The sequence below is a fragment of the Panicum virgatum genome, chromosome 9N (genome assembly GCF_016808335.1).
Source record: "Panicum virgatum strain AP13 chromosome 9N, P.virgatum_v5, whole genome shotgun sequence".
NCBI classification, from domain to species: Eukaryota; Viridiplantae; Streptophyta; class Magnoliopsida; order Poales; family Poaceae; genus Panicum; species Panicum virgatum.
This window is the reverse complement of record NC_053153.1, coordinates 29,987,501-30,009,283: the sequence shown is the minus strand read 5'-3', so window position 1 is coordinate 30,009,283 and position 21,783 is coordinate 29,987,501. Positions and strand designations below refer to the sequence as shown.

Sequence of the window (21,783 nt, the reverse complement as noted above, 5' to 3'; positions counted from 1 at the left end):
CCATCGCAACCGTTCGATTTTTTTTTTGATGGTGCAACCGTTCGATTTGATTGCACGAGTCTCAGATTTTGGAATTAGGAAAGCAACTTTGATATAGGATATACAATCTCCGGCTCCTATCTATCTATGCAAACTATCTATCGGAAGAAACCAAACCATTGAATCGCACAGACCGGTTACACTCGTTTATTTGCCCAAGCCAGTAAGTAGAGCTACACAGCAGGCTGCAGGCCAAGACGAATTTTTTAGATAATGGGAAGAAGAGTACCCGACTTTGACATCAGAAGAGGCTACAACCGACATAAAGTTTGCAGCCCGTACGTATGCGATCACTCACACAAGACTAAACAAGAAGTTCCTAGCCAGCCAACAGTTTGATGAGGACACTTATTAAGAGCTAATCCTATTACTAAACCTCCATCTATGGTTGACAAAGTTTTGCATGACCAGAACCTCCATGGTTCGACATGCCTCCTGTAGCTCCTTGTCTTCATCACACCTTTATAGACGAGCCCGAAGCCTGAGCCAATGTATGCCCCTGTAAAGTACCTGCATATAAGTTTTAGATGGTGATCTGTCAAACACTATATCATTCCTACTAAGCCAGATAGCCCAACATAAAGTAGAGGCTCTTGTTAGCAGTTTTGTTTTTAGCTTGGTGCCCACTCTCCTAACCCAATTACCAAATAAATGAGTGATATTTTGAGGTGGATTTAAATCGAAGGCATACTGTACAACTAGCCAAAGGAATTTGGCTACATGACAATCAATAAAGAGGTGTTGAATAGTTTCATCACTAGAGCAAAAACAACACAATTTGTTACCATTCCAGTTCATTCTTATTAAATTGTCTTTAGTAACGATAACATCTCTTTTTAGGTACCACATAAATATTTTAATTTTCAAGGGCATCTTTAATTTCCACATATGTTTTTCAAACTGTACGTTACCATTGCTAATAAGTGCATTGTACATTGAGCTAACGGTGAATGTACCGGATTGAGTCAAATTCCAACGGAAGACATCAGCATTATTATTTAACTGAACATGACTAATGCGAGCAACCAAATTAGGCCATAAATTCAGATTGCGACCTGTCAAAGTTGGTCTAAAGGACACATTAAGAGGTACTCGATCAAAAACTGTGTTCCATGCTTTTTCCTCGCAATATTAAAAAGAGAAGGGTATTGCTCTCTAAGTGTATGACTCCCTATTCACTTATCTTCCCAAAAATGTATTTGGTTGCTATCATTTAAATGAAGAGGTCAGATGGATGCCTAAGGCTTCATTTACTTTAACTTTATGATTTTATCTTTTACTATTCACAAGTCAATACAATTTTACCTCTAGTCAACGGTCAAAACAGAGGCAAATATGTAAAGACAAAGAGCAAAATGGCAATAGTTTGTGAAAAAATAAAGAGCAAAATCATAAAGTTAAAAAAAAGTGAGAGAAAAATTACTATTGCACTTCAAACCAGGGGCAACAAAAAAAAACTTAATAGTAACTACCGTAGTAGTCCAAATAGTGTGTGTATGACCGTGTCGTTATTCAATACGATCATCTTTTTGTGTGGTCAGAGGGAAGAAGTGCCTTAGCTTGGAGGTGGAGATTCAGCAGCTTTTTGTTCCATTGCTTGATTGCCTTGCAGCAGGTGGCTAGTGGCCTCGCTCCCTCAGTCCCTCCCTCTCAATTGCATCCCCTATCATGCCTCTGCTTTACTTCAACCGCAATGCAAGTCACACTAAGCACAGACCTCATCCTAGGCAAACCAAATCCTAAGCATAGTCAGTCCTTCCTCCTCTTTAATTTCATGCATCTTGCAGAGCTACTATATATCCCCGCACCCTCCATATCTGGCGGCTCCTCAGCAAGATCGATCGACGACTCGCCGTCGTACGTGTAGAACAGGCCGCCGGGATCGAGGGAGAAGAGATGGCGGAGCACCGCTCGCGGTGGCGGACCTCCGGCGCTCGTCGCCTGCGACTCTCCTGCGCGCTTGTGGCTTTCCTTAGCTTCGTGGCTGCAGGGCCGTTCGTGCTCGCCGAGGGCATCGTCTTCCACGTGGCCAACCGGTGCCCGTTCCCGGTGTGGCCGGCGTCGGCGCCCAACACGGGGCACCCGGTCCTCGCCGGCGGCGGCTTCCTCGTGCCGCCGGGCAAGTCGAGGCGCGTCGTCGCGCCGGCCACCTGGAACGGCCGCTTCTGGGCCCGCACCGGCTGCAACTTCACCGCGAACGGCGCCGCCGCCGCGTGCCTGACCGGCGACTGCGAGGGCCGGCTGGCCTGCAACGGGTCCGTGGGCGCCCCGCCCGCCACGCTCGTCGAGGTGAGCATGCACGAGGACCCCGGCAAGGGGAGCTCCTACGACGTGAGCCTGGTGGACGGGTACAACCTCCCCGTGTCCGTGTCCGCCACGGGCGCCGCCGACCCCAGCAGGTGCGCCATCGCCGGGTGCGCCAGGGACGTGAACGCGGCGTGCCCGCCGGAGCTGCAGGTCACCGCCGGCAGCGGCGGCGCCAAGGTGGCGGTGGTGGCGTGCAAGAGCGCGTGCCTGGCGTTCGGGCTGGACGCCTTCTGCTGCCGCGGCGCGTACGCGACGCCCGCGGCGTGCCGCGGCAGCGTGTACTCGCGGCTGTTCAAGGACGCGTGCCCGGCCTACTACAGCTACGCGTACGACACCACCGCCGCGACGGCGAGCGGGTGCCGCGCCCGGGAGTACGTCATCACCTTCTGCCCCGGCAAGTGGGGCGGCGAGCTCGACGGCGCCGCCGCCGCCCAGATCTGATGCCGAACATCTCTGTCGCCAACCGACCTTTATGCACACGCCCTATGTGCATGTTTCTCACTCCCATGTATGTACTATGTACTACTACAAATATATTATATATAACTATAATAAAAGTGAAATGAAAAATCAAAATTTGAGAAGGAGTTGAATTCGGTTTGTTGGAAGCCACGTCCAATGCAACTCGAATTCAAGATCGACGACGAATCACAGTCGAAACACCTCCTACCGGCACGGCACATAAATAGGCGCCGCGACGGCTTCCAAGTTCCAACTCTAGAATCCAATACCGGGCCGTTGATTCTTTCCTCTCCCGGCGAGACGGCTGGGATTGGAGTCAAGGCTCGACGGAACGCGAACTATTAAAGCCGGCGCGCGCGGGCGATGGCGGCAGCAGACGGGAGCTTGACGAAGCACGGGTTCCCGCGCGGGTACCGCTTCGTGCCCACCTCGCTGGAGCTCATCTCCATCCTCTCCGACCAGATCCGCGGCCGCGCGCTCCCCCCGCCGCTCCACACCATCTTCCACGACGTCAGAATCCTCGACTACCACCCCGAGGAGCTCTACGGTCCGATCCCTCTTCCTTTATCTCTCTCTCTCTCTCTCCTAATCTCTCTCTCCCTGCGTCTGACCGACGTCCGATCCGGCATTCCGGCCGGCCATGGCTGCGCAGAGAGGTTCAAGCACGCCGCGGAGCACCGCTTCCTCTACTTCCTCAGCGTGCGGGAGTTCCAGAAGCCCGGGGCCGGCGCCGCGGTCCCCGAGGACAAGGACCAGAAGGAGCGGCGGCCGGTGCGCGTCGCCAGGGGCGGCGGCTGGAAGCCCTCCGGCGGCGGGCAGGTCCTGCGCTGGCCGCGGAAGAACGGCGGCTTCGTCGCCGGGAGGATGGTCACCATGGTGTTCTACGACCGCGTCGACGGCGGCGACGGGGTCAAGAGCAACTGGGGCATGCACGAGTTCCTCATCCCCGTAAACCCGAGGCTCACTTCCCTGACCGATAACAAGTATATACGTGTCAGTATCCCCTTCTCCCTAGCTATTATCACTTAAAAATACTGTACTAGTAGTACACTATTTCAACCTGGAAGACTCAAAATGTTAAGGGTCCGATTGGATACTTAGTTGGCTAATAATTAACAACGGTTAACTATTACTTAGTTTCTGAACTATTAGCAAATAAGTTGGTGCGTTGCTGCTACGGGAGAAGCCGCATATGAATATACTCCATATTAGTTAGCATACTATAATGCTAAAAGTAATTTTAGAAAAGAAAATCCAGATTACACCCTCAAGTATCGTCAAAAGCCATATGAATATGAGGTGCAAACCAACATGTCTCTGCAAACCGTGCAAACTCACCAGATCAACATCGAAGGGGGGCGCAGGAGGAGTGGGAGGGGGATTTGCCAAAGTGTGATTACCCAATCCAAGAGCGGACGGTTAATTGTAAAATTACCCAATCCCTCCTATACCCCTTGGATGTTGATCCGGTGGCCCAGATTGAAGTTTGCACGGTTTGCACAGAGATGTTGGTTTGCACCTGATATGTTCCTCGTCAGAAGTCACCCCCAACTATATCATTCGGTACAATTACCCCTTGATAAGATTTTCTTTTTTATTTATCCATACGCAAGTGAAATCTTAGTTAAAATTTAGCAAGATGATAGTGGACATCATAGCATATTTTAGAAAAATATGTCAAGAATTTTTCATCATTGTTTTGATAGGGTACGATGTTTACTAATAAATTAACCTTTATGATACAAGATTATAGAGAGAAATAATGAAAAAAAATATAATATATTTTTTAACATAAGTTGTGATGCCCACTACGATCCTACAAAATATGCAGTTAAGATTCCAATTTGTGCGGAGAAATAAAAAAGATAAATTATGTTAAGAGATAAATCGAACTAAATAACATAGTTTAGGGTCAAATTGAATCAAGAGATAGTAAGTAGGTTATCCGGATTTTGGCCACATTTGAGGGTAGTAATTTGGACTTTTTTCATAATTTTATAAAAATTATTGGTCGTAATGAATAGACAAACTATTGATTATGTATGGAAGATATAGATCGATTTAATCTCAGTTCTTAACCAATACTACGCCGTCAGGAGTATACAGTTAATGTAACCTTTATTTGGGCATGCAGGCTATGTATCTTCGTTTTACCGTTTGCTCTTGATATGCAGTTCTACGACCTGGCCTTGTACCGCCTCTACATCCTCAAGAGCGGTGACATGGAAAGCGAGAACGGGGCCGCCGGGAGCAGCAGCAGCAGCAGCCAGCAGATGATGCCAAACGCCTATGACCACTTCCCGGGGTCACCGGCGCCGGTGTCGCCGTGCTCACCGCTTCAGCCGTGGGGGATCTCCACCGGAATAAACTACCATCAACCGCTCGCCGCCGGCGCCTCGACCTCACAGATAATGTCGCCGCCGCCACCGCAGCAGCAGCATCCCAGCTATGCCCAGTACTATCAGTATCAGCAGCAGCAGCACGCGTTCAGTGCGGCGGCGGAGCCGCAGGCGCACACCACGCACGGCGCCGAGTTTCCCGGTAACATGTACCAGCAATACCAACTTGCGATCCCGCCGCCGGCGGTGGTGGTGCCGACAGCCGCCGCGAACCCAGAAGCGGCACACCAGCCCCCCGCGATGGCGACTCGCTGCGCTGGGCAACAAGATGAAGCCGGTCCCTCCGGGGCCACGCGCTCGCCGTCGCCACCGCCAGCTGCCGCGACGGAGCCCGGGCGCGTCCAGGTCCCGGACTGCGTTAAGATGATGGAGGTGGCGGCGCCGCCCACGCTGGAGGGTATCGCGCCGCCGGTTGCCAAAGACGAGAGCTTGGACGACGCGGACGACTACAGCGAGCTCGGGATGCCGGACTGGAATAGTAACTTCGACCTCATGCCGTTGGACGACAGCTACCTGCAGTTCACGATGGAGGAGCTCCTGGGGGTGTTCCCGGCGTTCGACGGCGAACCGCCGGCGATGGAGGGAGATGGCAACAACTCCGGCGGAGAGAACTACGGCCAGGCATCAGATGGTGGCGCGAAGGAGGACCCACCAGCTGCACTTGGTTGCTACTAGTTGTTGACAGGTGTATCTTAATTTCATCCTAGCAACCACGGTGTAGCGTTCCTTATTACTTGCTCGGTTCCCATCCAATGATCGAGTAATTTTACTCATGCCCATCATCGTGTTGTCTATTGGGGATTTGTGTTTAAATATTTATTGATTTCTTACGAACTTTCGCAAAGCCTGACCTGTGACCTGCGTAGCAAACTCAAGGAGATGGGAGGTTCTCTCCTGCTCCCGCCCAAATTGTAATTCGTTCCAACATTTTTAAGAGTCAAAATATATCAAATTTGACCAATAAAGTACTAACATTTATGATACCAAATAAATATTATTAGATTCTTCATTAAATATACTTTTATAGCATATCTATCTAGTGCTATAAATCTTTATAATCTTTTCTATAATTTTGATCAAACATAAAAATAGTTTGACTTTCCAAAAAATTGGAATGCAGAGGGAGTGCAACTGAAAATTATTGTGTCTCATGCTGGGGTTGTCAGACAGTTTCAAATAGGCGCAGCAGAAAACTTGAAGTAATCAATGTAAATCAAGGGGAACAAAGAGCTTGTTTTACTAGCCTAACCGGATGGGAGCTTATTCTTGCTTGGCTAGAGCAAGTGGCATTCATGTGTTTGTCAGATGAATGGGTTGAATAGCAAAAAATTGCTTGCAACATGGGGGGGGGGGGGGGGGGGGGGGGAGAACAAGCAAGATGCTTCCCCCAAAAATGACTTTGTTTAGCACGAGACAACAAGTTTTGGCAACAGGAGAAGCCTCAACCCCCACCCCCACCTCGCCCATGGTAGGACAATATCACTCACGGAACAGCTTAAAAACCACCTCTTATATTTGTTAAAGTAGAAAAGAAATTCTGCCTACAAAGATCTAGGAATTTCATACGTGATAAAATGAGGGATCATCTTGCTCATTGGTATATGTTCACTTCAGCGTCTTCAGCGCATCGCAACTCCAGCTCAGTTAATCAAAACCATCACCAAAGACGATTCTCAATCACAGCTGCAATTATATCCTTAAGTGTTCCCTGCAAAGTTTATCGCATCAGGCAAACATTGTCACCGGACTCGACATTAATTATTTCAACGGGAAACTCTCCAGAGTGATATGCATAGAGCTCGTTTCACTAAGGATCAAATGTTAAAATTTCACCTGATCATTTCCATAAGTTTGGAGAACTAAAATAAACTGTAATCCACATTCTAGTCATGTTGGTTCAGCACTTATTTGGTGACTTGGGACCATCAAATCCATTAGTAAAAACAGTCACACAAAGTGAATTTCTTCATCTTACCTGAGAATGATCCGTCAGACCAAGAGAGATCACCAACGACCGTGCTGAGCCACTGCCACTACAGAAATGAATGTACAATGCTGTGTGAGTTCTCAATATATACGATTTCTTTGTGTACCCAATAGTACGAACATGGTGTACCTATCATCAGCAAAGGAACAGCTAATAGTAGCATTAGGAATAGTAGTAATAACTAAAATTTGTGATACTAGAAGCATAGAAGTCATATGGAGAACATAGACAAAAACAATTACAAGCAAAGAGCCATTTTGCTGCAGAATATTTGGATAGATGTCCAAGAACAGCACAAAAGAGGAGCTCCTTGCTGCTGAATATTTTCAAATGGTTATCACTACTTCAACTAATAATAGACAGGTACAGACATGGCCTGGCATGCAGCATAGGGTCATAAATGGCGTGCAGTTTGCCATGACAAGTAGACAAATATATGATAAATATTATTGAAAGATGTGGAGACTGAAGAGAAACAAAATGGCAAAGTAAATGGTGAAGGAAGCAAACCTTATGTGCTCAATAAGTTGGCGTGCACAAGCTAGTAGGAGGGGCTGCAGTCAAAAAAATTTGTACAGTTATTGGTCCGTGCATGTTCAGACGATATTTGATGGCTGATGGTCTAATGAGCTTACCTCATCTCTCTTCCCAAACAGAACAGTCACATTGTAGGTCGGGTCCGAGAAAACACTTTCATCTTTCCTATGGAGGGGGCTTAAAGCTTAATAAAAAGTACAGTACAGAAGTTTCAAGGCAAATGGAAAAAAAAAACAATTACTACCAACATGTCATTTATAAAGCCAACATTCTTAAGCTAGAAATGTCCAGATACACTAACTTTCCACCTTTTTTTTCGCGACCGTGCCTTAGCACGTTTTTCATTAAGAGGGAGAAGAGAGAGGTTCCGTACAAGAGTTCGCCCTATTACATGTTTATTATTTGGCGACCGTGAAAACTACAAACAGCAGCTACAAACACATTAAGATGCCTAAAGCGAGCTAGAAGGCATCTACGGAGTATCTTACTAGGGTAGTAACGAAGGCATTATCTTGCATGTGAACAATCTGGAAGTTATGACCTGATATGCATGTGGCTGAAGTGTTATGCAGATTTGTTTCTTAGATGATACTCAGTGACAGTATGTGCGGAGGGAGTTTGAGTACTCCTCAAAAAGATCCAACAAAATTGCAATTTCAAAACAATGTGAAAGAAATAGCATGGAGGAAGCTATTTTATGCAGAACTGATAGTACAAATAACAAAATTGAATTTCACATGTGCAGGAGAATGAATTTGCACAAGGATAGAAAGCATACTTGGCAGCCAGTATGCTTCCCATGCAGCCAATTTGTGTCACAATCACCTGCGAATTTAGTAAAGATGAACAACCTTGTCATGTGAGAATGAGGACTCAACTGAATAAGAACTGAGACCTGCACCTTACCAGAAAGGTATCTTCATATTTACTTATAACAATGTCTGTCTTATTGCCCTAGAAAATGCAGAAGAGGGAAAGGAGTAATCAAGTGATCTTCATTGTCAGAAAGCTCTAAAGAAAGCAAATCATACTCTCCAATACCAAATGACACTAATAATTGTAAATGTTAGCAGACCTTCACTCTAGGAACAACTATCGTGTCCTACTATAAATATATTCATCATATTCCCATAGTCTGACTAAAATTCGACAGCCTTGGTAATATTGCTGCAGGAAGACAGGTACCTTGATGTCTAGCGAGAGGGACCGATGCTGAACTGGGAAGTGAGCACCGGTTTGCGCAGAGTTCATTGGCACCTCCATCTACCGAATCAACAGAGCTGCGCATCACAACCTCTAAAGCATTAGCTTACCACGCTTAACAGCACATCCACAAAGCATCGCGACTTACTAGCCTTTCGCGAACACAATTTTTGCACGGGGTTTTGGTGAAGTGTTATTGGGAAACAAACTGAACCATACCTTGATGTCGAAGGTCCTGTGGTAAGTGCCCACCGTAGTCGATCCGCGCGCTGAAGAATTGGATCAGCGGCCTTCTCCGGCAGCAAGGAAATCCGCAACTGAACGGACTGGGAGGAAGAAGAAATACTTGGATTCGCCTGATTGGGAGCAGAACCAACTCCGCCTGACTGGGAGCAATCTAGGTTTGTTTACTAACCCACCGACGAGAGAGGAAATCAATCCGAGTCCGGATATGTTTCCGGCCCGCTCCCAGTCCAGTTTGGCACAGGGCAAATATGATATGAGGAGGACGGCGACGAGAGAAGGCAGAAGAGAAGACGTCGGAATCGCTGTGTGCGCGCCGTCGCCGGGGCGAGGAGGAAGGGGGCCCGGCGGCGGTGAGAGAGAGGGCGACTGGACGGAGCGGGCCGTTATAGAGGAGATGGGCCGTAGGGGACGGATTCGGCCCAATGTTTATTTTGTTTCAGAGAGACAAAAAGATTGCAAATCAGGTTTAAAAAATAGTGATGCAGCAAAGGCAAATCAAAAGTGATGAGGTTACCCTTAAAATAATAAATCTCATTTCATCTGTCATATAAATTGGTCATAAGTTATTTCATATCATTTATATTATTAACAAATTATTTTATCACGAACCATAAAGTTACTTTTTTCTAACATTCATGTACTACAATACCATTTTAACATTTCACCGAGCATAAAGTCACTTTTCTTAATAAAGACACATATCACAAAAGCTACTTTTCCTATCACTAGTTCGCTATGAAGTTACCTTTTTAATTTTCACATAGTATACGACCAGCGAGATTACTTTAACGCATATGGAAAATATACAAGTTTCTATCTTTTGGGAAATATGGTGGGATCATACTTCACATTTAGAAAAGCTTGAGAGCTTTCCTTTAGAACTAAATATACCCCTCTCCATTTGAATTTTCTGTTTTTTCTACAAGATAGTTAGTATATAATTAATTTATATTTAATACTTCTAACTAGTTAGTGATGTGAACTAAAATTTATTTCGTGGAACCAAACACCGTGTACCAAGCTAGTTACGCGCACGCGCGGTTGAGGTCGATCAAACTCGAAGCACGCGCGCGAGCCGGACTTGGACGACGCAGCTACCAACATGAATTAGCTCGCACCAACCCGCACGAGCTGACGAGCCCGACGACCCCCACAAACTACACACCGGCCGGTCAATGACGCGGACACGACTCGCCACTCTGCCCAGCCGCTTGCTTAAATTGCTGTCGTGGCCGAACAGAGGCAACCAAGCAAGCTCTCGATCGCGTCGGGACTAGCCGGCCGGCCTGCAGCTAGCGACCTCCCCATCCATCGTCCGAGTCGGCCGTCGCCGATGACGGCCGGGACGGCGGCGGCGGTGAGGGTGCTGGGCGGGGAGGTGAGCCCGTTCACGGCGCGGGCGCGGCTGGCGCTGGAGCTGCGGGGCGTGGCGCACGAGCTCCTGGACGAGCCGCTCGGGCCCGCCAAGAGCGCCAGGCTCCTCGCCGCCAACCCCGTCTACGGCAAGATCCCCGTCCTGCTCCTCCCCGACGGCCGCGCCATCTGCGAGTCCGCCGTCATCGTCCAGTACGTCGAAGACGTCGCGCGGGCCACCAGCTGCGGTGGCGGCGCCGACGGCGAGGACTGCCCCCTCCTGCCGGAGGACCCCTACGAGCGCGCCATGCACCGCTTCTGGACCGCCTACATCGACGACAAGGTAACCATGCGTCGGCCGATTTCGAGCTCGTTCGCCAATGCATGTTCGGCGGCGGCGCTTGTATGTTTCGCCGGAGGCTAACGGCTACGGCATCGGCATGTCGCGCTCTTGGCAGTTTTGGCCGGCGCTGGACGCCGTCTCCCTGGGCCCGACCCCGGCCGCCCGCGCGCAGGCGGCCGCCGACACCCGCGCGGCGCTGCGGCTCCTGGAGGAGGCGTTCAGGGACCGCAGCGGCGGCGCGGCTTTCTTCTCCGGGCGCGACGCGGCGCCGGGGCTCCTGGACCTGGCGCTCGGCTGCTTCCTGCCGGCGCTCAGGGCCTGCGAGCGCCTCCACGGGCTCTCCCTCATCGACGCGTCCGCCACGCCGCTGCTGGACGGGTGGAGCCGCCGCTTCGCCGCGCACCCCGCCGCCAGGCGCGTCCTGCCGGACACGGACAAGGTGCTGCGCTTCACGAGGTTCCTCCAGGCAAAGTTCGGGGTCGATATTGATGTCTCCAAATGATATTGTCTGTCTGTGTTTGTGTAACACCTCTCTGCTTGTTTGATTTTCTCTCTGTCGTATCTGTGCGCGCACTTTGTTCTGCTACCTTCGCTGCAAATAATAAACTTGTCGATGCATATATTTACAGATTTGTTTGCAAGAAAGCCGACAGATAGATGCTTGTAATGATTTGTAAACAAAACATTACACATGCTATTTCTTGGTTTGGTGGACAAATTATACTAGATGGTTAAAAATCCTGAAGGTTTGGTAGACGTGACTTTATTACGAATGACTGAGTGTGGATCCAGCAAAAATTTCAAACATATTTATCATCCTATCATCATTCTAACTGCATGCATCAGAATGCAGATCTGTAGCCTTTGTGCCTGCTTCAGATGAGTGTGCGAACCACATTTGTAGTTTCAGACTCAAGCAGATCTCAGGCCTAAGGCCTTGTTGCTCCTCAAGATCAGATTCACCCTAGTGCTTATGTTCAAACTTCAATGTTTCTCATACACAGCAAACAGAGACAAGTTTGGCAACACTGCCACTATTAATACTGAACTCCTAATCACGACAATTCCATTATATATCACTGATTTGGATACATTTCAGTTAGTAATAAACTTTCGACAAATTAAGTTTATTACATATAACAGCTCATTCATTATGTTGGCCTGGCCATCATAAAGCGACAGAGTAGGAAACACTGTTTTTTCCTAACTTGTATACCGGTGAGTTTGAAAGATGGTTTAAAGGACGGTGATGCATGATTCCGTCTGTGGCTGCTGATAGTAAAGAGGAAAAAAATAATTCATCACCTTTGTCTGCTTTGTGTGCTAGTCTGAGATAGACCGGATTTAAGCCACTCTATCAGTTCAGTTCCAGCAGCATGAGCACAAAAAAAAGCACAATTAACATTTTAATCTGAAATGGTCTCCCTCTTAATTCTTTTGCCCGAGGTGATATAGCATGTTATTGGTGCAGACTTCCTGAGCCGGTCAAGAGATGCTAAGCTATCATGATGGTACCTGTTGAGCATGTAGTGTGGCATCAAACCAAACATGACTGCATATCTACCACACACTCACCCAATGAGCACCTTCAAGAGACTGAAGCTCCTAATTCTTAGCCTCTTACGATTCACACCAATGCAAGAACCTGTATCGAGTCTATAGGATACGAATATGTTTGGACAGATTCTACCACAAGGAAAATGCACTCCGTGCACTGTATATCGGCACCTACCTCTTAGATTAAGCTACAGATCATTCAGGAAATACCGGTCCTGCTCTTGACTGATCAGTAAACATGCCCTTCCTTTCCTGCCATGAAGTTGCTCAAAGTACAACGTGCATCTTATGAGTAACATTGGCAGTTACAAGCAGAGCATGTAACCTGGTTTCCAAGGTCGGGAAATGACAAAATTCTACGACAGTGCTACTCTAATAGTAAAAGGGCTGGTCCTAATAGTTCCATACATTTGCATAATGGGATTAAGAACTACAACTGAATATAACTGATTTAGGGCTAACTACCAATTAATGTTCTTATGTTCAGATAGAAAAGTCTATACATCTCATTAACGATTGGGTGAGTTGAACCATCAGGCTGAGAATGCCATGTCCACGACCAATACAGTACAGCCAAATGAATGGAACCTTTTACCTGAGAACCACAGCAGTAAAAGTGTGAAACCTAACCTAGCTGACAATCATGGCATGAATTCGTTCTAACAACTAAACAAACCTAGCCTAGCTGACAATCATGGCATGTATTCATTCTTACAGCTAGTCACAGTGTTTATGGGACGATGGTGTTGGGGTGTTCCAGCAGTGGTGAACCTGCGGCTTTGCACAAGACGTGACATGCAAGCCAGACTAAGTTCGTTGCAGCTGCACAGGGTCTGACAGTTCATGGTCACTCTCACTCTTTTACAGTGTTGAGGATGAAAGATGGCTTCTGGAAGGACGGAGTTACATGGACACCACCTCTGGCTTTGGTAAGAGGAAAAATGCTGTCCACCTCATTCTGAAATACATGGAGCATTCAGCCACTTTAGTAATTCTTCCAGTACTAACAGCCCACGGAAGAGGATATTGTACCCAAATCAGCTTAATCAGCTTAAGTTTTAATGCGAATCAAACAAAGTTTGTCTGAAATTATAGATGGCAACACCATTAACACAAGACTACAAGACTGGGATTTTGTTACTATTTTAGCTAATGATACTTACTGTATTGTCCAACTCACAGTTAGTTAAATCAACAAGATTTACTTTCATCTTATTATCAAAGAGATGCTTGGATCCCTTTTCTTCTTCCAAATTACTAAGATGATGAAAGGTTGTAAGGGGACATGTGAATAAGCTATCCACAGCATGCTTAAAAACTATACAAAGGATCTTCTTAACGTAATTCTGCTACTCTACATAGTCAAATGATATGCCAGTACATATAAATTATTTCAATTACCAGATACGATCAAAAGTTGCACTTCACTCATTTTCCAAACAACCTCAATGCAAGAGCATAAACATCTTTCTTCTTTGCTGATGTAGCTTCAGTGACCAATTTCACCGCCTATAATTGGAAACCAGCAGTACATTTAAAACAATATGAAGTAGCCCTTTTTCAGGTAGGGTATCATCTCTGCAGTTAAAACTTAAATTCTGACAACGTGCTTAAAAGCTTCAAAGTGTAGTAACGAATTGAGTTGAATATGTACTGCTGAAAGGGTATGTCCCTTTGCCATCAATTCTCTTAGTTCATGCTCAAGGAAATCCTCTGATGGAGTTTCATCAACTGAAATTAACTGCCCCTCTATGAGCACTGTGATTTCTCCCTTAGGCTGTCGAGTTGCAAAGGCCTCATTTGCTTCACCTAGAGTTCCACGCCAGAACTGCAAATGATATGCTAAGTTCAGTACTACATATGGGGGGAACATAAAAAATTAGAAGGATTGGAATGAATGTGGACTGCATTTGCACACTATTCCCTGCATAAAAAATAATGCATTAAATGCAAAGATCACTAATAGCCCAGCATTCAGATGGGAAAAAGGGGGTGGGGGGTTCCAACTGGATGCCAATAAATATGTAAAAGATGCTGAACATGTTCTTGTTTCCAATTTTTCATCAGTCAGTACCAAGCGTGCTAAGTAACATCTGATCAGAATGTGGCTCACAAAACTGCAGCACTACAAACCAAAATACTTCTCTGCAGGGAAAAGGGTATGTGTAACTACCAGATAAAATATTTTCGAAGAGTATATGACCAACAGACAATGAGGGAAAGGTAAAAGGGATGGACAATTACATAATATTATATGACCAACAGACAATGAGGGAAAGGTAAAAGGGATGGACAATTACATACAGAATAAAGAACTGGAAGGTTACCTCTTCATGTAATTTTGTTATCTCCCTTGCAATAACACATGACCTGTATATCAAAACAAATGAGAGCAAGAAAAATAAACATATGTGATAGAAGGTTTGACAAAAAAAGCACAAGAATTCTAATATTTTTGTAGTGATCTGCTCATACAGTGATTAATGACTGCAACACCAAATGTCTCCTATAAAAAAAATGAATGTCGCATAATACATTGACACACAGGAGTGCACATACCATGATTTCCCTACGCTAATTTCTAAGAAATGGAATTTCTAAATCATGAAATGGCATGCAGGAGCAACTTAGTGTCTGTTACCTTGAATCGCCAAAAGATGCAGCAGCATCAACAAGAAATTGATGAATGCCATGGGGAGGAACATAGAATATTTGTGTAGCAGCTTCACAGGCAGATATCTCAAGCCTATCTCTTCTTGACCGAGCATGCTTTGGTAAAAACCCAACTAAAATTAAAAATTAGGGCTGACTCCTGGTTTTTTTATTACAATTGATAAATAATCTGAATACAGTATCAGCATATTTTACCAAATGTGAATTCATTAGATGGCAAACCCGACGCAGAAAGAGCAGCAATTGCAGCAGAAGGCCCAGGAATGGGAACGACAGGAATTTTCTCAGCTGCACATAGTCTAGCCTGTGAATAATAGTACGCTATGCTTAAAATCTCAACAATTTAGGAGAAACCGTAGAGTTAGAAAGTAAGAAGTTGGTGCCGTTTATTAAAAATAAATGTACATTGTCCTCTCAACTGCCTGATAGCAGGTTCATATTCCCAAAAAAATGATAGCAAATTCAGTTACAATGCTTCACTCCAGGGAAACACAGCTAATGAGATAGCTATTGTTTGCTTCTTCACATGATGAGTGGATAGCAAGTTCAGGTTCACATGATGAGATACCTGGTAATGAGATAGCTATTGTATGCTTCTTGTACTGAATACTCACATGCAAGATGCAACTTCCAAAATTAATTGAGGTTAATCTACTTACCAATTCCATGCCAGGGTCACTAATGCCTGGAGTACCGGCATCACTTATCAATGCAACTGCTTCACCTTCGTGAAGCCTCCTTAAGATACTGGGCTCTCTCTCACGCTCATTGAACTTATGGAAGCTAAGCTGCAAGTGTAGAGTTTAAAGATTTAAGCTGATTGTTTCATATCAAATACGCGACTACTCATAATTCAGACATGAAAGCTAATAATGTGATTGACTCACAAGAGGTGTTTTGATGTTATAGTGCTGAAGCAGCTTTCCAGAATGCCTTGTGTCTTCAGATAATATCACATTAGCACATTTAAGGACACGCAGTGCCCTGAAGGAAGAATTACAAAGATTAATTTCAGTAGTTTGTTTCAGGAAATGATGAATAACACAGTGATTCTAATATATGGCATGTAGCTCCTAGTTAAAACATGCAAGCCATTGTGTATTTCTTAATGGGGATAACATGAGATCTATACACAAAAATAACTATCAAGATATTTATGGCCTCCTCATATTGAAGATACAAACCTGACTTTACAATAATGTCAAGTGCATAAGCACATCTACTCAAATCTTTTCCATGTGCAAAATCATTAGGAACTGACAACTGAGGCAGTATTAAAGGAGTAGCAGCTGAGGCAAATATACCGCAGGGTGATATCTTCAAGGTTTCCAATTGGCGTTGCGACAAGGTACAGACCTGACTCTAGATTCTGCAGATTAAAATGAAGCACCACAAGGTATCACAAACAAGCAATGAATAATGAAATCAGACATGCTTATATCACTGTGAAGCGAGCTGATGCCTGGAATGACAAAAAAGGAGAGGTGGCAATGGGTAGCCTTACTCGTTCTTTTTTACATCTCGAACATTTCCCAAACTAGTTAATCCAATTTTGAGATAGCATTGCTGCAGCCATGCACAGAACTCATACACGTCCAGTTTCTGGTGAAAAATCTACTAAACTCATTGATTGAGCCATAAGGCTACATAGAAAAAAAATCCTTTAACTTATTACGTTCCAGATGTAATCAAGGATAAATACATTTTTTTACAAGGAGATCCATTGCATTTTTATTATTAAAATGTCACTTGAACAAAAATATCATAATTGGGTCACACAAACACTAGCAAGAACATCAAATCCAAATTTCGCCACCTATAACATGTCATAAAACAAATCTGCTTCGCTTTGAAATCGTAACTGCATAATGCATGCGCAGTTTTTTTTAAAAAAAAGATTTAGAGTCCTGCAATTAGCAAAAAGTTGTAGCCGCATCGAGACACCGAGCTGCACATGAAAACCACAAGTCCACACTACTGGCACCCACTCCTACAGGAGCTACCAAAAAAACATCGGTACACATAACTAGGCATCGCTGGGGTTGGGAGAGGGGATCACCGGTTCCGAGGATGGCGGCTCCGGCGAGCTGGTGGAGGCGGCGAGCGAGCGGAGCCGCGGCCGCGGAGGCGAGGTGGAGCGGGGAGAGGAAGCAACGGTGGTGGGGGACGTTTAGGGCTGGAGCGAAGGCCTGGAGGCGGAGCAGCGACGCCATGGGAGGTGGCGGCGCGCGGAGCGGGAGGGAGGCGGAGCGCCGCCGCGTTGCCTTGCCGTAACTCTAGCGAGAGGATGGAGGGGGGAGATGGCATGAGCAGCAGGCACCGTTGGATTCGATCCTGACGGCCCAAATGGCCTTTAGTTATCATCAGGGGCTCACAGCAGACAGCCAGTGTAACCACCCCAGGCCTCCGAGAGATCGAGACATGAGTAGAACACAGCGAGAGATCGAGACATGAGTAGAACACAGCGAGATCGAGAATTCAGCCTGGAAACGAGGGCAGATTGTCCTCTTCCGTTCGTAGTTTCTTTTCTAATAATAATAAATGAGTTCATGCCAGTTCTGTTACATCGGTCGGCATATACTTGTCCCCAAGCAGCGGCTGGAAAGAGCTCCTTCAGGACATAGAGGTCCTCCCAAGTGGCCGCAGCGATAGGAAACTTGCTCCACTCGATCAACACTTGCGGAGTACTGTCTTTCTTGACCAGACGACGGTCCAAAATAGCTTCAGGTTTAGTGGACACCGAGCTGAGATCAACAAGTTTAGAGATGTCCGAGTCAGGCAAAAAAGTCTTCAACTGGAACGCACTGTGAATACGGCTGTCCTCTGGAAGGTCAAGCTTATAAGCAGCCGGACCAATTCGAGCCAGAATAGTGAAAGGACCAAAGAATTTGAATACAAGTTTAGGGTAGGGACGATTAACCACAGATTGCTGAGCATATGGCTGCAATTTCAGCAAGACTTGCTCACCCACTTGGAACACACCATCAGTACAGTGACGATCAGCCTGCAATGTCATTCTGTTCTGGCCAATAGCTAACTGTTCTCTCAACATGGCGGTGTGTTGCACCCGAGCTTGCAAAATCTCAGCCACTGAAGGATCAGAATCAGCCGTAGATAAAACTGAAGATGACAGGACTCCCAAATTGGGTTTGTGACCATACAGAGCATGAAAAGGTGAACAACCCAAGGAAGTATGAAGACAAGAATTGTACCATAGTTGAGCCAAAGGGAGCCATTGCTTCCACTGTGTGGGAGTTTGATGAATTGCACATCGCAGATACATTTCCAGACATTGATTGATCCGTTCCGTCTGACCATCTATTTGAGGGTGATAGGCTGTGCTATGAAGCAGCATGGTGCCTAATTTAGTGAAAATTTGCTGCTACACAGTACTGAGGAATATCCTATCACGATCAGAGACGATGGAAGATGGAATACCATGGAGTTTGATCACTGTGTCCAGCAGACTAATGGCCACTTGATGAGCTGTAAATGAATGTTTTAGAGGGATAAAATGAGCATACTTGGTGAATCGATCCACGACCACTAGGATCACATTGCATTGGCCAGATAAAGGCAGGCCTTCCATGAAATCCAGGGAAATGTCCTGCCAAGCAACAACAGGAATAGGGAGAGGTTGCAAGAGACCTGCAGGAGGAGTGTGCTCATGTTTTGCTTGCTGACAAACAACACACTGTTTCACTAAGTCATCAACTGCCTTACGGAGACCTTTCCAATGAAACAAGCTCTTGATCTCGTAATATGTGGATTGAATGCCTGAATGACCTCCAATAGGACTGGAGTGGAGAGAGGCATCACTTTGGTCCTCAATGCTGGTTGTTGGCCAGCCAAACATGACCTTTGTATCTGATCAGCCCCTTATCCAATGAGTAACCTTGATCATTAGGGGAGTGTAAAGCCAGGGTTTGGAGCAATCTTTGAGTTTCAGGATCAGTATGATAAGAATTAAGAACTTCTTGAAGCCAAACAGGTGTGGTATGAGAGACAGCTTGGATGGCAAACAGATGACCCACCCTGGATAGTGCATCTACAGCAAGATTTCCTTTACCTTTCCTTTACACCACTTTAAACTGGAACCCCATCAGCTGTGTCATAGCTTTTCATTGGAGATCAAATTGTAAATTTTGTTCAGAGAGATCAGACAAGCTTTTGTGATCTGTCCTGATAACAAATTCATGTCTTTGTAGATACGACCTCCACTTTTCAATAGCCATGATCAAAGCTAAAACTCCTCATAGATGGATAAATGTTGATGATATGGACCTAAGGCTTTGCTCAGAAAAGCAATGGGTCTGTCTTGTTGCATAAGCACAGCACCCACTCTAGTGGCACAAGTATTTGTTTCCACCACAAAAGGAATGTCAAAATTGGGTAGAGCCATAACAGTTGTCTGTGTCATGACTGTTTTCAATTGTTGAAATGCCGTGTCAGCAGCTTGATCCCACTGAAACAGTTTCTTCTTCAGTAAGTTAGTCAGAGGTTTAGCCAATATACCATAATGTTTGACAAATCTTCGATAGTAACCTGTAAGACCCAAGAAACCCCTGAGTTCAGTCACAGTAGTAGGTGTAGGCCAATTGAGCATAGCACTAAATTTGCTGGAATATGTTGCTACTCCATCAGAAGAAATGCCATGCCCCAAATAATCAATGTGGGATAGAGCAAAAGAGCATTTACTCTTTTTCAGATAAAAGTGATGCTGCTGTAACTGTAACAACACATCCCTTAAATGTTGAATATGGGCAGCCAAAGTGGGACTGGAGATCAAGATATCATCCAAGAATACCAAAACAAACTTCCTGAGAAAAGGTTGCAAAATCCTATTCACAGTGTATTGGAAAGTAGCTGGTGCATTAGTAAGTCCAAATGGCATTACTCTAAACTGAAAGTGTCCATGATGGGTTTTAAAGGCTGTATTATATTCATCAGTCTCCATCATTCTGATCTGATAATAATCAACAGTCATATCCAACTTTGTGAAATACTTAGCTCCATGAAGTTCATCAAGGATTTCTTCAATGATAGGCAAATGAAATCTAAGGAAATCTATTTTTGGCTGTAAGATCATTAAGTTTTCTATAGTCAACACAGAATCTCCAACTGCCATCTTTCTCCTGCACCAAAAGGACTGGGGAAGAAAATGGACTTGTGCTATGAGTAATAAGGCCGGCAGCAAGTAATTCTTTGACCTGGTGTTCAATCTCATCTTTATGGGCAGGAGAGTATCTGTAAGGTCTAGAATTAACCGGGGTTGTATTGGGCAAAAGAGGTATGGTGTGGTCATGCACTCTCTGAGGGGGTAAGGCAGAGGGTTTAGCAAACACATCAGCAAATTCTTGCAGCAAAGACTGAAGCTCTGGTGAAAAAGAAGAAGAATGATCCTCAAAGTCAACCATGGCCAAAGCCCAAACATCATTCCCTTTATGCCATTTTCACAAAACTGTCAGCTTGGACTGCAGACAAGGACAAAGGTGCTGGAGGCACTCCCTATAGAGTAATCAGCTTGTCCTGCTCCATGAATGTCACAGTCTGGTGCTCCCAATCACAAGTCATAGGGCTATGCTTCTTGAGCCGGTTATATCCCAAAATTGCATCATAAGCACCTAAGTCCAACGCTTGCATATCAATACATAGAGTATTGCCTTGACACCACAATTCCATTTGAGGAACAACTTGATCAGTCACTAAGATCTGACCATTGGCTAGTTTAACTTGTCTGGAGGGGGCAGGTACTGGTTGAAAGCCCACAGTGGTAAAAAATGAGGAGTTAACAAAACTGTGACTGCTGCCACTATCCAACAAGATCAACATCACCTTGTTCTTAATGGTGGCCCTAATTTGCAGGACCTCACCACAAGCAGTACCGGCCAGGGCATTGAGAGAAAGCTGCTCAAATTCCTCCAGTAAAGAATCTTTCACTGCCAAATGGGTAAGGACCTCTTCAGACAAAGTTTGATCCAAATCATTGATGGCCAAAGCATGAACCTAGACCTTTGGTCGTTTGGTACAAGTAGTGGCATGGACTTTATCAAGCTTATCCCCATAGTACATGCACAGACCATTAGCTTTATGGTAGTCTCTGAGCTGTTGTTCCTTCTATAAGGAACTAACGGAGGAAGAAGATCTGCTATCAGTTTTAGACACAACCATTGGAGGTTTGAAAGCAATGTAGGATTTGGACTTAGCAAACTTTTTACTTTTCTGTAACTGTTGCTGAACTTTAGCAAGCATCACGACCCTTTTAACAGTGTCAGGTGCTTGAGATTGAACCCCAGCACGAAGCTCCATTTTCAAATCTTTCACAAATTGGGTGGCAAAGAAAACTTCATCCAATCCCAAATTATGCATATAAACCTGATACTATAAGTCAGTGAAAGTGGTAATATATTCTTCCAATGAATCCTCCTGCTCCAAACCTATCAGCTCATGTATAGCATCACGATATTCATAAGCCCCAAATTGGTTTTCCAAAGAAGCAATGAATTCAGGTCAAGTTCCTAAGCCATGCTTCAGTTTATGTACTTGCAACCATTTAGCAGCATTATCATCCATATTCATTGCAGCAGTAGGAGCCCAGAGAGTTTCAGGTATATTGAAGATATGAAAGTAATCCAAGCATTTACTCTCCAAATTGTAGGGTTAGCACCAATGAATTT

At 45.3% G+C, this 21,783-nt stretch overlaps 3 protein-coding genes and 1 pseudogene across 4 annotated transcripts; 2 read left to right on the top strand and 2 right to left on the bottom strand.

Annotated features, from left to right (window-relative positions):
* Positions 1-1,763: 1,763 nt before the first annotated feature.
* On the top strand, positions 1,764-2,930 carry LOC120689555 (pathogenesis-related protein 5-like). Its single transcript, XM_039971854.1, has one exon. The coding sequence runs from the start codon at positions 1,936-1,938 to the stop codon at positions 2,785-2,787; it is 852 nt and encodes a 283-aa protein (XP_039827788.1). The 5' UTR covers positions 1,764-1,935; the 3' UTR covers positions 2,788-2,930.
* Positions 2,931-6,564: 3,634 nt separating this feature from the next.
* Positions 6,565-9,551, bottom strand: LOC120689557 (proteasome assembly chaperone 3-like). The gene is made up of 8 exons (XM_039971856.1): positions 9,154-9,551; positions 8,917-9,011; positions 8,638-8,685; positions 8,510-8,556; positions 7,830-7,896; positions 7,705-7,748; positions 7,183-7,240; positions 6,565-6,915 (listed from the first exon to the last, which is right to left on the bottom strand). The coding sequence occupies exons 2-8, from the start codon at positions 8,992-8,994 to the stop codon at positions 6,865-6,867; spliced, it is 393 nt and encodes a 130-aa protein (XP_039827790.1). The 5' UTR covers positions 8,995-9,011; positions 9,154-9,551; the 3' UTR covers positions 6,565-6,864.
* Positions 9,552-10,405: 854 nt separating this feature from the next.
* On the top strand, positions 10,406-11,508 carry LOC120689556 (probable glutathione S-transferase BZ2). The gene is made up of 2 exons (XM_039971855.1): positions 10,406-10,876; positions 10,992-11,508. The coding sequence occupies exons 1-2, from the start codon at positions 10,514-10,516 to the stop codon at positions 11,376-11,378; spliced, it is 750 nt and encodes a 249-aa protein (XP_039827789.1). The 5' UTR covers positions 10,406-10,513; the 3' UTR covers positions 11,379-11,508.
* Positions 11,509-12,883: 1,375 nt separating this feature from the next.
* On the bottom strand, positions 12,884-17,538 carry LOC120689554 (annotated as a pseudogene). The gene is made up of 10 exons (XR_005681316.1): positions 17,166-17,538; positions 16,411-16,475; positions 15,994-16,090; positions 15,766-15,894; positions 15,302-15,410; positions 15,075-15,219; positions 14,761-14,803; positions 14,088-14,261; positions 13,835-13,942; positions 12,884-13,391 (listed from the first exon to the last, which is right to left on the bottom strand). The product of XR_005681316.1 is annotated as a ribosomal RNA small subunit methyltransferase I-like (transcript).
* Between the last annotated feature and the right edge of the window lie 4,245 nt (positions 17,539-21,783).

Bases quoted from the DNA above. Each gene is read 5' to 3' on its own strand.
- LOC120689557 (XM_039971856.1), bottom strand. From the start codon at position 8,994: ATGGAGGTGCCAATGAACTCTGCGCAAACCGGTGCTCACTTCCCAGTT. The intron at 8,686-8,916 runs GTACCTGTCTTC...TGCATTTTCTAG, and splicing joins CCCTCTCGCTAGACATCAAG to GGCAATAAGACAGACATTGT. The intron at 7,897-8,509 runs GTATGCTTTCTA...CCCCCTCCATAG, and splicing joins GGAAGCATACTGGCTGCCAA to GAAAGATGAAAGTGTTTTCT.
- LOC120689556 (XM_039971855.1), top strand. From the start codon at position 10,514: ATGACGGCCGGGACGGCGGCGGCGGTGAGGGTGCTGGGCGGGGAGGTG. The intron at 10,877-10,991 runs GTAACCATGCGT...CGCTCTTGGCAG, and splicing joins CCGCCTACATCGACGACAAG to TTTTGGCCGGCGCTGGACGC.
- LOC120689555 (XM_039971854.1), top strand. From the start codon at position 1,936: ATGGCGGAGCACCGCTCGCGGTGGCGGACCTCCGGCGCTCGTCGCCTG.